A 15,688-nucleotide genomic window follows, 5' to 3' on the forward strand; every position below is an offset into this window, starting at 1 on the left:
AGTACAGGCAGACACTTTTTTTAAATGCCCAGCAGCAGCACATGTAGAAAAAATAGTGGTTCATGGCAAGAATCACATTATTCTACCGTGATAGTAATATTGAAGCGGTCATTTCATTCAATACGGAAGCGCGGGAGTGAAATTGCATTACAGTATTTTTCGCCCCATAAGACGCACTCCCCCCCCCCCCCCCCTCTAAAATGGGGGAAAAATGCGTCGTATGGGGCGAATGCTGAAATTTTTTACATCGCAGACTTGTGATGTATGAGCGAGTGGGGAAGGACTACTAGGAGGAGCTGAGGGCCGGCAATAGCGGCGGGGCGGTGCAGTCACTGTACTCCGGCCCCGCCGCTCCTGTGCTGCACTATAGAAATATAAAATGTCTCATTCAATTAAAAGTGATTAAACATGCCCCCCCCCCCCCCCCCACACACTTTTTTAATATTACCGTACACCCTAACAGCTTCTGTAGAATGCAGGCAGGCCGGGCGGGCGGGCGGCAGCGTAACTCCCTGATGTCACGTGCCTGCGCCGCCTACTTTATGTATGAAGCAGGCGGCGCAGGCACGTGACATCAGTGAGTGACCTGCCTGCCTGCTTTGTACAGAAGCTGTTAGGATGTACGGTAATATTAGGAGTGAGGGGGCATGTTTAATCACTTTTAATTGAATGAGACATTTTATATTTGTATAGTGGGGTGGGGGGGAATCTGTGGATGACAGTTTTTTTTGGGGGAACATCTGTGGAAGGCACTGTTATGGGCTGGGGGGGTCTCTGGATGGCACTGTTATGGGCTGGGGGGGGGTCTCTGGATGGCACTGTTATGGGGTGGGGGGTCTGTGGATGGCACATATATAACAGTGTCAGCCACATACCCCCCCCCCCCCTGTAACAGTGTCAGCCACAGACCCCCCCCCCCTGTAACAGTGTCAGCCACAGACCCCCCCCCCTGTAACAGTGTCAGCCACAGACCCCCCCCTGTAACAGTGTCAGCCACAGACCCCCCCCCTGTAACAGTGTCAGCCACAGACCCCCCCCCCTGTAACAGTGTCAGCCACAGACCCCCCCCCCTGTAACCGTGTCAGCCACAGATCCCCCCCCCCGTAACAGTGTCAGCCACAGATCCCCCCCCCCCGTAACAGTGTCAGCCACAGATCCCCCCCCTGTAACAGTGTCAGCCACAGATCCCCCCCCTGTAACAGTGTCAGCCACAGATCCCCCCCTGTAACAGTGTCAGCCACAGATCCCCCCCCCTGTAACAGTGTCAGCCACAGATCCCCCCCCCTGTAACAGTGTCAGCCACAGATCCCCCCCCTGTAACAGTGTCAGCCACAGATCCCCCCCCCTGTAACAGTGTCAGCCACAGATCCCCCCCCCCTGTAACAGTGTCAGCCACAGATCCCCCCTGTAACAGTGTCAGCCACAGATCCCCCCCCCCCCCCGTAACAGTGTCAGCCACAGATCCCCCCCCTGTAACAGTGTCAGCCACAGATCCCCCCCTGTAACAGTGTCAGCCACAGATCCCCCCCCTGTAACAGTGTCAGCCACAGACCCCCCCCCTGTAACAGTGTCAGCCACAGATCCCCCCCCTGTAACAGTGTCAGCCACAGATCCCCCCCCCTGTAACAGTGTCAGCCACAGATCCCCCCCCTGTAACAGTGTCAGCCACAGATCCCCCCCCTGTAACAGTGTCAGCCACAGATCCCCCCCCTGTAACAGTGTCAGCCACAGATCCCCCCCCTGTAACAGTGTCAGCCACAGATCCCCCCCCTGTAACAGTGTCAGCCACAGACCCCCCCTGTAACCGTGTCAGCCACAGACCCCCCCCCTGTAACCGTGTCAGCCACAGACCCCCCCCCTGTAACCGTGTCAGCCACAGACCCCCCCCTGTAACAGTGTCAGCCACAGACCCCCCCCCCCTGTAACCGTGTCAGCCACAGACCCCCCCCCTGTAACCGTGTCAGCCACAGACCCCCCCCTGTAACCGTGTCAGCCACAGACCCCCCCCTGTAACCGTGTCAGCCACAGACCCCCCCCTGTAACCGTGTCAGCCACAGACCCCCCCCTGTAACCGTGTCAGCCACAGACCCCCCCCTGTAACCGTGTCAGCCACAGACCCCCCCCCTGTAACCGTGTCAGCCACAGACCCCCCCCCCCTGTAACAGTGTCAGCCACAGATCCCCCCCCCTGTAACCGTGTCAGCCACAGATCCCCCCCCCCTGTAACAGTGTCAGCCACAGATCCCCCCCCCCGTAACAGTGTCAGCCACAGATCCCCCCCCTGTAACAGTGTCAGCCACAGATCCCCCCCTGTAACAGTGTCAGCCACAGATCCCCCCCCTGTAACAGTGTCAGCCACAGACCCCCCCCCCTGTAACAGTGTCAGCCACAGATCCCCCCCTGTAACAGTGTCAGCCACAGATCCCCCCCCTGTAACAGTGTCAGCCACAGATCCCCCCCCCTGTAACAGTGTCAGCCACAGACCCCCCCCCTGTAACAGTGTCAGCCACAGATCCCCCCCTGTAACAGTGTCAGCCACAGATCCCCCCCCTGTAACAGTGTCAGCCACAGATCCCCCCCCCCTGTAACAGTGTCAGCCACAGATCCCCCCCTGTAACAGTGTCAGCCACAGATCCCCCCCCTGTAACAGTGTCAGCCACAGATCCCCCCCTGTAACAGTGTCAGCCACAGACCCCCCCCCTGTAACAGTGTCAGCCACAGATCCCCCCCCCTGTAACAGTGTCAGCCACAGATCCCCCCCTGTAACAGTGTCAGCCACAGATCCCCCCCCCTGTAACAGTGTCAGCCACAGATCCCCCCCTGTAACAGTGTCAGCCACAGATCCCCCCCTGTAACAGTGTCAGCCACAGATCCCCCCCTGTAACAGTGTCAGCCACAGACCCCCCCCTGTAACAGTGTCAGCCACAGACCCCCCCCCCCCCCCCTGTAACCGTGTCAGCCACAGCCCCCCCCCCCCTGTAACCGTGTCAGCCACAGACCCCCCCCTGTAACCGTGTCAGCCACAGACCCCCCCTGTAACCGTGTCAGCCACAGACCCCCCCCCCCTGTAACCAACAGTGTCAGCCACAGATCCCCCCCCCCGTAACAGTGTCAGCCACAGATCCCCCCCCGTAACAGTGTCAGCCACAGATCCCCCCCCCCGTAACAGTGTCAGCCACAGATCCCCCCCCCGGTAACAGTGTCAGCCACAGATCCCCCCCCTGTAACAGTGTCAGCCACAGATCCCCCCCCTGTAACAGTGTCAGCCACAGATCCCCCCCCTGTAACAGTGTCAGCCACAGATCCCCCCCCTGTAACAGTGTCAGCCACAGATCCCCCCCCCTGTAACAGTGTCAGCCACAGATCCCCCCCCCCTGTAACAGTGTCAGCCACAGATCCCCCCCCCCGTAACAGTGTCAGCCACAGATCCCCCCCCCCGTAACAGTGTCAGCCACAGATCCCCCCCCCCGTAACAGTGTCAGCCACAGATCCCCCCCCCCGTAACAGTGTCAGCCACAGATCCCCCCCCCCTGTAACAGTGTCAGCCACAGATCCCCCCCCCTGTAACAGTGCGTCATCCACAGACGACCATTAGTTCCAAACCCACCAAAAGCACACCTTTTGGATAAAAGAAAAAACATTTTTTTATTTTTTCACTCCACAAAAACCTAGGTGCGTCTTATAGGGCGAAAAATACGGTATTTTGTTATAAGGTTGCTATTTATGCATAGAAACCGTTACTAGTCTACTCTACAATGTCTTCTATACATAAATAGCAAGTTTAGGCAATTTTAAATTTATCCAACATACACTAAACATAAGACCAGTGCTGCCATAAGTTTTATATATACAATGCCAACATTATGTCATACACATTGCTACTTTATGCAGTTGTCCCATAATAGTCATAACAGAACCATAAACAGCACTCCCAAGACTATTCTGTAATTATTTCGTTATAACTACCCAGTTCCTGCTGTGTATTCACATCAGACCCAGTCACTCCACCCTGGGGCTTTATAGATCCACTAGTGCCCTCACTGTCCACAGCACCCCCTACAAGAGACTGCTTACCACACCAGGCTGCCCACTCCCCTGGTAGTATTGGGCAGATGGCACAGGCGTCCTGCACAGTGGTCTCAGGGTGGCACAACAAATGGCCAGGCAGCCCAACCAAATTGACAAGTCAGCAGCCTGCTTACCAATAACAAAGCTTGATGTGTAGCTTTGTTACATTTCCATTACAGAAATAGCTTTACTATATACACATTACATACACAACTCTACTGCATGTCCATTACACAGATGGCTTTACTATATACATATTACATATGCGGTCCTACTATATGCCCATTGCACACAGAAAGCTCTATAATGGGCTGATTACAGTTACATAGCCCTGCTTTATGCACTTGCTCCATACATAAAGTACCTTCAAATTCTACAGCACAAAAATCCAATGAGGAGCCTCATGTGTTCCCTTAGCTCCTCTCACACATGTGGCTGCTCACATGACTGTGACATCATCACAGGTCCTGTAAAATTTGCTTGTGCAGGCATCTGTGGCGCTTGTACAGACGTTATTGTGACCTCTGATAGTGGTCTAAATGATTAATGTAATATACATGACTTCAAACTCTGACTGATTTATCTTGCCTTCACTCCAGAGTTCTGGCTTTAAAAAATCGCAAAATAGGGCTTTTGTGACTTTTTTTTAACTCTCTTGTACAAACATTTTATGACATTTTTACACCACTCGCTGGAGTTTTTAAATATCGGTGAAAAAGTGGGTGTGGTTAGCTATGTTAATGAGCTTTAACCCAGATTTCTCATTGAGACCTTTTCAAAGTGTCGCAAAAAAAAGTTACAATCTCACTCCAGTAGGCGGGTAGAGGAGGAAAACTGGTGTAGCTTTTCTAGATAAGAGTAAAGTTTAAGGATAAGACAAATTTATCCAACAAACTGTGACATATGAATGTGGCATAAAGTACGCCAGTGTAGACTTAAGGAAAACTGACTTCAAATATTCCACTCATGATGAATTCCTCCCTATTTGTATACATTAAAGCCTTTTTCTTGTCAGTGTTTGATCAGTGATTTCCATCAGTGATTTTGAGGCAAAACTAGGATTGGAACCTACACAGAGATAAGGTATAAGGGAAAGATCTGCCCCCGTTATGTGTTTAAACCTGCACCTGGTTTTAGCTCAAAATCACTGAGCAAACACGGACGTGTGAATAAGGCATAAAACAGATCACATTTCAAACAGCACATTCAATATTTTGTCTTTTGCAGCTGCCTTGACTAGTAAGCCACAGATGCAGACTCCTGGAGCAGTGCATAGTATTACTTCTGGATCAACACCTGTAAGGTAAGTCCAACATAATCCTGAACCCTTCCTTATATGGAAAAGTTTTAAATATAAGAAAAAAGGGCTTTCAGTTCACCCACCGTCCTCCTTTGCCGAGCACGGATCCCGGACCAGGAATCAATCAAAACAGTAGAATAAATCCAGCAGTAGGCTCAGGATAAAATTACATTTCTTTATTTCTTCATTATAAAATTCAGGCAATTCAGAGAGGCAAGATCTACGTGTTTCAACTGTATGTCTTAATCTTGAGCACATATCTGGTTTAAAAATCCTCTCTTGCCATGAGGCAAGCCAGGTGCCTGTAATATGTCTCCAAATGTGAAATATTTGTGTATGAAAAATATTTCAACCTGATTTGGTAATCCTCTCCAAATCTAGTGTATGCTTATTTGGAGTAAAGAACACCCGGAGGACTCATCACCAAGATTCAACAAGAGTTATATAAAAAATGAATAATGCGATTTAATTTCCTTGAAGAATCATTGTTGAAGGTTAGGAATCTTCAGGCTCCATGTGTCTTCATCTCTAGCCAGCAAACCCCCCAACAGAGTGAGTGTAAGAAGACCACCCCCTTGTCTGTCGGTAATTTATACCATAGATACAGGCGTGTCTTTACTAATGTATGGGCTTATACATTGTCATATATGGTAGACTTCAAATATAGGTCTTGATGTTCCCATACAGACCTCCCATTGCCCTTGTGTATCACTATAAATGGTATGTAATGTAATTCATACTTTATATTAAATACCAATTAATATTTTAGTAAGGCTTTTGACACTGTCCCACATAGAAGACTTATCAATAAACTGCAGTCATTGAGAATGGACTCCCATATTGTTGAGTGGATTAGGCAGTGGCTGAGTGACAGACAACAGAGGGTTGTAGTCAATGGAGAACATTCAAAACAAGGTCATGTTACCAGTGGGGTTCCACAGGGATCTGTACTGGGACCGATTTTGTTTAATATCTTCATAAGTGATATTGCAAAAGGCCTCGATGGTAAGGTTTGTCTTTTTGCTGATGACACAAAGATATGTAACAGGGTTGATGTTCCTGGAGGGAAACGCCAAATGGAAAAGGATTTAGGAAAACTAGAAGAATGGTCAGAACTCTGGAAACTGAAATTTAATGTGGATAAGTGCAAGATAATGCACCTGGGGCGTAAAAACCCAAGGGCAGAATATAGAATATTTGACACAGTCCTGACCTCAGTATCTGAGGAAAGGGATTTAGGAGTAATTATTTCAGAAGACTTAAAGGTGGGAAGACAATGTAATAGAGCAGCACGAAATGCCAGCAGAATGCTTGGATGTATAGGGAGAGGTATAAGCAGTAGAAAGAGTGAAGTGCTTATGCCGCTGTACAGAACACTGGTGAGACCTCACTTGGAGTATTGTGCGCAGTACTGGAGGCCATATCTCCAGAAGGATATAGATACTCTAGAGAGAGTTCAGAGAAGAGCTACTAAACTAGTACATGGATTGCAGGATAAAACTTACCAGGAAAGGTTAAAGGACCTTAATATGTATAGCTTGGAAGAAAGAAGAGACAGAGGGGATATGATAGAAACTTTTAAATACATAAAGGGAATCAACTCGGTAAAGGAGGAGAGCATATTTAAAAGAAGAAAAACATTATGATACATACCATGTATAACTCCAAGAGACATTTTTGTTTTGTGTTATTTGCTTTATCTTTTATTCATATAATAGTTTTATTGTTCAATGTACAAAAACCCAATAAATGCTATTTGAAACTAAAAGAAGAAAAACTACCACAAGAGGACACAGTTTTAAATTAGAGGGGCAAAGGTTTAAAAGTAATATAAGGAAGTATTACTTTACTGAGAGAGTAGTGGATGCATGGAATAGCCTTCCTGCAGAAGTGGTAGCTGCAAATACAGTGAAGGAGTTTAAGCATGCATGGGATAGGCATAAGGCCATCCTTCATATAAGATAGGGCCGGGGGCTATCCATAATATTCAGTATATTGGGCAGACTAGATGGGCCAAATGGTTCTTATCTGCCGACACATTCTATGTTTCTATGTTTCTATATTATATCACATATTTTACATTTTCCCCTCTTGAGGGTGAGATAATCTTTTCGAACCCACGACATCAAATTTTACAATTTATTTTGCACTCTTCTTTTCTTCTTTATAAATTAATTGTTCTTCAATTATTTATGACAACAAAATATTTGCTGAACATATGGTAAACTGTGATTGAATACCAATGAAATAAATTTAAGAACTAATCTAATATCTATTAGGCATCTTTTTCTCCATCTTCATTTGATCTCGTCATGATCTTGATACTGTAATTTCACTTATTCATCTTAAATTTGAATCACCTAAAGTCTGACAAGATTGATAGAACTGTATGTAGATGATGTGCAGTCCTTAAATTGAATTGTATCATATTTTCCAATGATGTTCATGTACAAGATCTATCGCCTTTTTACTGTTTGTTGTCACACAGCTTTCCTGGACACAGATTTTAACTTGCATAACAGGAATTCCTTGGTCTTCAGAAGCGTCTTTGAACAGCTGTGACTTCTTTGTCATTCCCCTTTCTTACCAGTTATAAGAACTTTATAAAGAATTTAAAGTAACTGTCCATTCAGCTTCATTAAGAATTTCACGCTCTCAGCATGATTGTTGACAATCAAGTAAAAGGAATGTAGTCCTTTAACAAAGCTTTTAACTTTAGTATCACAAGAAGACACCCCAAGGTATTCCGTGAGGGGCATGGCGAGTTCATAGATTTTTTTTTATTTTATTTTTTTGGCACAAGTTAGCGGAAATTGATTTATATATATTTTTTTTCTCACAAAGTCTCCCTTTCCGCTAACTTGTGACAAAAAGTTCAATCTTTCATGGACTCAATATGCCCCTCAGCGAATACCTTGGGGTGTCTTCTTTCCAAAATGGGGTCATTTGTGGGGTGTTTGTACAGCCCTGGCATTTGAGGGTCTCCACAATCATTACATGTATGGCCAGCATTAGGAGTTTCTGCTATTCTCCTTATATTGAGCATACGGGTAATGAGATTTTTTTTTTTCCGTTCAGCCTCTGGGCTGAAAGAAAAAATGAACGGCACAGATTTCTTCATTCGCATCGATCAATGTGGATAAAAAAAATCTCTGCCATAAAATGTGCAAAAAAAAAAAAGAGGGGAAAGGCGTCTGCCAGGACATAGGAGCTCCGCCCAACATCCAAACCCACTTCAGCTCGTATGCCCTGGCAAACCCGATTTCTCCATTCACATCAATCGATGTGGATGAATAAATCATTGCCAGAATTTTTTTTTTATAAAATTTTTTGCCAAAGCATATGAACATCGCCCCTCAGCTCATAAGCCTCGGCAAACGTATCTTTTTTACTGCAGAGGAGAAATCTCGTCTTGCAGCGCCGCATACACCGACTTTGTGTAATCTGACAGCAGCGCAATGCTTCTGTCAGAATGCACATCAGTGCTGCAGCTGGTTGATCGCTTGGTCCACCTAGAAGGTAAAAAAAACAAAAAAAAAACAGGCCGCAACGCAATAAATTTATTAACCTCAACTTTTATAAACTTTATATAACATTTGAAACAGAACATTAACTTTTTTGCTTACCTGTGTTTTTTTTGTTTTTTTTTACCTTTTAGAGGACAAACCTCTCCTTCCCATGGGACAATGTGCAAAGCGCAAATCGCCCACCTGCACTTTGTCCCAGGTGAAAGGAGAGGTTTGTAGCAGCTCTGTGTGAAAGGGCCCGAAGACCCCTGTGTGCCTGTCCTGTGTCACGCGATCCCTATACTAATAGAGTACCTGTGTGTGGTACTTGCGGAAACACTCCCCTATGCATAGGGCAGGCTGGTCAGGACAGTCAGGACAAAAAACGGTGGTGTCACGCCTTATTCCAGCCCTGCTACAGACACGACATCTTTTTCTTGGGGAACGCTGAGTTGGGGTACCAGGATAGACACTCGGGAAGTGTCTGCCATGTAGCCGGCTAACTACATCAGGGACTTGGGGCACGGACCCTCCTGGATACAGGAGTTCCGAAATGATCTCTTTCTGGAATTTTAGGAAGGATCCCGTTTCCCAGCCTTACTGTAGAGAACAAAACTATTATAGACAGCCAATTGAATTAAATAAACAGACACCTTCTTATACCAGTGTCTGGTGCGGCGGGACACTAAATAGGGAGCCAACATCTGGTCATTGAAGTCCACCCCTCCCATGTGAATGTTATAGTCGTGGACAGAGAGGGGTTTCTCAATGACTCCAGTTGCCCTTTCAATTTGTACTGTCGTGTCTGCATGAATGGTGGACAGAAGGTAAATGTCCCTCTTGTCCCTCCACTTCACCGCGAGCAGTTCTTGGTCACACAAGGCAGCCCTCTCCCCCCGTGCAAGTCGGGTATTAACGAGCCGTTGGGGGAAACCCCGGCGACTAGGTCGCGCGGTGCCACAGCATTGAATTCCGACTATATGTAAGTGCCGAAAGAGGGCCACGCTTGTGTAAAAATTTTCAACGTATAAGTGGTACCCCTTGGGGAGTAAGGGTGACACCAAGTCCCAGACAATCTTGCCACTGCTCCCCAGGTAGTCAGGACATCCGACCGGCTCCAGTTTTGAGTCTTTTCCCTCATAGACCCTAAAACGATATGTATAGCCTGTGGCCCTTTCACAGAGCTTATACAGTTTGACCCCATACCGGGCGCGCTTGCTGGGGATGTACTGTTTGATGCCAAGGCGCCCAGTAAAATGTACAAGGGACTCGTCTATGCAGATGTTCTGATTGGGGTTATACACATCTGCAAACCTGGATGACAAACGGTCTGAGGGGCCGAATTTTGTGGAGCCGGTCATAAGCAGGGTGGCCTCTTGGATGACAGGTTTTATTGTCAGTAAAATGCATAAAGCGCATGATGCCCTCAAAACGTGCCCTGGACATAGCAGCAGAGAACATGGGCATGTAATGTATTGGGTCTTTAGACCAATAGGACCGCAATACATTTTTTTTAGTTAGACCCATGCTGAGAATAAGGCCCAAAAATATTTTAAATTTGGAAACTGTGACTGGTTTCCACCGGAAAGGCTGGGCATAGAAGCTTTCCGGATTGGCTGTTATATACTGTGTGGCATAGCGGTTGGTTTCTGCCGCAGCTAAGTCATAGAGATCCGTGGTGGAGAACAGCTCAAAAAACTCGAGGGCTGATCCTAAATGAGCTGTCTCCACCCGAACTCCAGACTGGGCGGTGACAGGGGGCAATACGGGTGCGGCGGAAGCAGGGGAGTACCAATTTGGGTTTGCCAGCACCTCTGGGAGACTAAGGGCTCTATGGGCCTGTGAACGTGGTGGCTACGACTGGGGAGTTACTGCACGTGCCACCGTACCAGCTTGAACTGCCCTTCTGGTGCTCGCCACTTCACCAGGGAATACGGCAGTGCTGGTAGAAGGTCCAGGATGTGCTGCGCTGCTGGTGTATGCCGCACCATAAAAAAAGATCAGTGCTAGCGCCACTCTGCTGCAAATGAGGCTCATCACATGGGGTATGCAGAACACTGACATGGGATCGGGTATGCCTGACCATAGCAGGGACCTTAACCTTGTCATCTTCACTAGTGGTTAGAGTGCCACTGCTGTCTACAGGTTCATATTCTGAACCACTGGATTCAGCGGCTGAGGCGTCCCCATCGCTTGCATCCATCAGGGCCTGAATCCTGTAGGCCTCTTCAGCGGAATACCCCTTTGACATTTTGGGCTAACTAAATTTAGGGGGTATTCCTCTGAGACTACCCAGGAAAAAGAGCACACCTGCCTAGTAAAAAGGAGTGCTTGCGAAGTAAAGCTGTGATCGCTAATAAAGATCCAGAAAGCTCAAAAGTAATCTTTATAGCGCCGCAGTGATTTTACTGTGTTTTTGCAGTGATCAGAAAAAATAATAATTCTGTCACTGCGGTGGGGCGGACTGAACGCAAGTGTGTTCACAAGATCAGGCCTGATCGGCCGAACACTGCGTTTTTTTTGTAGAGCCTAAGGTGACCCTAATGTACTGATATACAGTACAGACCAAAAGTTTGGACACACCTTCTCATTCAAAGAGTTTTCTTTATTTTCATGACTGATGGGTTAGGGGCGTGAATTATGAGAGAGTGACATTAGTATGGAGTGTGAGATTCAAACATGATGTATTCTTTCATTATGACACAGGTGATTAAAGTGTTGAGCTGGAATGTGAGGGGAATGGCTGATGCACGAAAACGACAATGTATATTTCAATATTTGGGTCGGTTTCAGCCAGCTATCTGCTGCTTGCAGGAAACGCATTTGTCCAATGATAATGTGCAGTGGCTGAACAAAAATTGGGTAGGGCATGTGGTACATGCAATCCATTCCTCTCACTCTAGGGGTGTTAGTATGATTGTGCATAAAAGTATAAGATATGAACATCTGAAGCAATGTGTGGATGCTGAGGGCAGGTATGTGTGTGTAGTGTGCAAGATTGATGGGATCCAGGTGGTGTTGGTGTCAGTATATGTGCCTCCACCGTTTGCTTCCCCTTTGATACGGGATATTATGACCTTTGTGGCGGACTTCCCTGGACTGCCGTGGCTGCTAGTGGGGGACTACAATTGTACATTGGATGACTCCATAGATAGATGTCGGGTAGAAGGTGCCAGTGGATCACCGGGGAGTGTGGCTCTTAAGAATATTATGAGGGAAACTGGTTTACTTGATGCTTGGAGGCTGCGCAACCCGGATAAGCGGGTGTTTTCATGTAGATCTGCTACGCAACATTCATTATCACGTATAGATCTGGCTTTGGTTAATGATGTTATGCTACCACTGATAAGAGATGTTATTTATCACCCTCGGTCGTTGTCTGACCATTCCCTGGTGCAGGTTGATTTGTGCCTGGGCGTGCTTGGGCAGGGACCGAGGTTGTGGAAATGTAAACCGCATTGGTTGAATGTACTTGGTGATTTGTCTGAGATTACTTTGGAGGTCAGGGAGTACTTTTCTATTAATGGAGGGACGGCTTCAATTCACGGAGTCTGGGATGCCATGAAAGCGTTTTTGAGAGGGGTACTGATCAAAGAAATAAGCAAGCATAAATCTAAATCCAGAGAGGCAGATGTTAAAGCTCATGTACAAGTAACTGAGGCTGAAAGAGAGTTTGGTAGAATCCCCACCATGGCTAATAGTGAGGCGCTGGAGGTAGCTCAGGAACAACTGAGGTGTCACCTACTACAGGCTGCGGATAGGGAGCGTAGTTTTTACCGCCAAAGATCTTTTGAGGAAGGAGAGAAAGTTGGGCATTTGCTTTCAGTGGTTTCTCAGGCACAGAGGGGTTCTTCTTGTATACAAGAGCTGATGGATGGTAATGGGAATAGTAGCCAGGATACAAAAGGGATATTAGATATTCTAAAAGGTTTTTATGTCTCTCTCTATGCTTCCAAGGCGTCTAGCTCGGAGGAGGCCCTGTCCGCCTTTCTGGCTGAGGCTCAGCTATCAGTGTTATCAGAGGAGGATAGAGAGAGACTGGAAGAGCCGATCACGTTGGAGGTAGCTCTTGGGGGGATGGCGAATGGTAAGGCGCCGGGGGCAGACGGCATACCAGTGGAGGTGTATAAAAAGTTGCAAGGGATACTTCTTCCTGAATTACTTAAGGTTCTTGAATATTCTCTGGAGAAGGGTTCGCTACCACATTCTATGCAGGAGGCTATCATAGTAGTTATTCCTAAGCCTGGTAAAGATCCCAAAGTTCCTGATTCCTATAGACCAATTTCGCTATTAACAGCAGATGTGAAGCTCCTGGCGAAAGTGTTGGCGAACAGGCTGTCCAGGGTAATACTAACTATAGTGCACCCGGATCAAACGGGCTTTATGCCTGGGAAGTCGACTGCTATAAATATCCGTAGAGTATATGCTAGTCTGAATATTCCAGCAGATAATGGAGGAGATAGGGCCTTACTTGCGTTAGACGCCGCCAAGGCGTTTGACAGTGTTGAATGGAACTACCTATGGGAAACCTTGAGAGTCATGGGCTTTGGTGCGCGATTTATTCAGTGGGTGAAAGTGTTGTATTCAAGTCCAAAGGCACGGATCAGAGCTAATGGGGGGTTGTCAGATAGCTTCTCTTTGGCCAGAGGCACCAGACAGGGGTGCCCATTGTCACCCTTGTTGTTTGCGTTAGCAATCGAACCACTTGCAGCCCTTATCCGCCTGTCACCTCATATTGTGGGGTTTAGATATGGTGAGACGCAATGTATGCTGATGACACTATGCTATTTCTGGGTGACACTGGGGGCTCTCTGGATGCGGCCATGGCTTTAATAGATAAATTTGGTGGCTTCTCTGGGCTTCGGATAAATTGGCAGAAGTCTGCCCTGATGCCGGTAGACGGACAGGCACTCTCTGGTGTGCAGGCAGATAGTTTGATTCCCTGGGTGGGCAAATTTAAATATTTGGGGCTATATATAACACCTAGACTGCTAGATTTTGAAGAGCTTAATTTAACTCCTTTACTAAATACCTTTAGGCTGAAGGCAAGGACATGGAGTAGACTCTGTCGGTGGTGGGCAGAGTGAATCTCCTAAAAATGGTAATGATGCCTCAGTTGCTATACATATTGAATAATGCCCCTGTATGGATCCCAGTTGAGAGATTTAGGAAAATACATTCGATATTTAGAGATCTTATCTGGAAATATGGTCAAGCTAGGATTAAGCTGGAGACGCTGCAATATCCCAAGTCTGAAGGTGGCTTGGCTGTCCCTAACGCCTGGATATATTTCTTAGCCTCTCAGTGTCAACATTTTAAGGGTTGGATGGAATTTCAGCTACCAGACGTGACGGGGAAAATACTGCAACACTGGTTGGGTAGTAGGGATCTTATGGGTATTCTGGAGGGTGCAGGGATGCATGGGGGGAGAGAGAAAGTAACGCTTATAGAGCTTATGAAAAAAGTGTGGGCAAAGGTGAAATTGATCAGGGGAGTTGGTGGGGTAGGAGAGCTTTCCCCAATATGGAACAATAACTTGATGCCAGAGTTCATTTCTCTATCAGGAGTCCGAAATTGGGAATCCCATGGAGTAATGAGGATGGGTCAATTGATTGAGACTAATGTATTTAAATCATTTCAAGGCCTACAGCAAGAATTCAACATTCCTAAAGTGTGGTTCTATCAATACCTGCAACTGAGACACGCCTATGATGTCACGATAAGGTAGGGTTGCATTATTGCAAAAACAGATGTGGTCCATAAACTGGTTCTCCCAGCTGGAGGAAAGAGAGGTCTGATTTCACAGGTGTATACTCTGCTTTTAGACAAATTCTTGATAGAATTCCCTCTTACAAGGATGAGAAAATTAGAAAAGGATCTGGGGGACATCCCTAAGGAACAGTGGGAAGATATATTGGAGGTAGTCCCGAGAGTGTCTGTAAGTGAACAGGGCAAGCTGTCACAATTGTTTATCATCCACAGAGTCTACAAAACTCCAGTGTTTTTACGAAAAATTGGGGTTAGAACTGATGACAACTGTCCAAAATGTATGGCGGAAGGTGCAGATCTGTTTCATATGCTTTGGGCTTGTCCAGTGCTAAGTAGTTTTTGGGATGAGGTGTTGACTTTGATTAATCGTAACCTGGAATTGAGGGTGCAGAAGGACCCCAAGATATGTGTGCTGGGATATGTGAAGGAGATTGGTGGGGGAGAGGCGGTCAAAGTGGCGGTTGGGAGACTATTGTATGTGGCCAGGAAGTTGATTGCTTTTAGGTGGATCCAGGGGAGTCCGCCAACGGTGGATGAATTTGTGAGAAAGGTGCATGATATGTTGACTTTAGAGAGGGGAGTGTTTGTTAGGAGAGGATGCCCTCAGAAGTTTGAAAAGTTGTGGAATGAATGGTTGTCTCATACTCATGTCGTCATCTATAAAGGTCTTGAAAATTCATGCTCTGATTTGGGGGGGGGTTGGTAGTTGGGAGAGGGGGGGTGGGGGATGTTGGGTTTTATAGTCAAATAACTCTAACTGTTTTGTCTTTTTATTGGTATATTCATTATGTATAATAACTGTGGAAGATGTATCAAATATGTGGACATATGATAATGTTTTTATACAATTCTGTGTATATGAGATGTGGAGGGGAGAAAATTACAGAAAAATTGTAGACGCAAATTGTCTTGTGATATGCCAATTTTATTTGAATAATAAAAACGATTTGATTGAAAAAAAAAAAATAAATGGTTGTCACTGTGTAGTGTAATACATACTTTATATTAAATACCAATTAATATTATATCACATATTATTTAACAGT

General features: G+C 46.4%; 1 protein-coding gene across 5 annotated transcripts in view; it reads left to right on the top strand.

Annotated features, from left to right (window-relative positions):
- Positions 1-15,688, top strand: part of NUP62CL (nucleoporin 62 C-terminal like) — a 147,905-nt gene that overhangs the window by 73,260 nt on the left and 58,957 nt on the right. For all 5 annotated transcript variants that reach the window (XM_040405101.1, XM_040405106.1, XM_040405102.1 and 2 more), the window contains exon 6: positions 5,295-5,370. In XM_040405101.1, coding sequence (XP_040261035.1) covers positions 5,295-5,370 — 76 coding nt within the window. The remainder of the gene's footprint in view (positions 1-5,294; positions 5,371-15,688) is intronic.

The sequence above is a fragment of the Bufo bufo genome, chromosome 8 (assembly GCF_905171765.1).
Source record: "Bufo bufo chromosome 8, aBufBuf1.1, whole genome shotgun sequence".
Classification (NCBI taxonomy): Eukaryota; Metazoa; Chordata; class Amphibia; order Anura; family Bufonidae; genus Bufo; species Bufo bufo.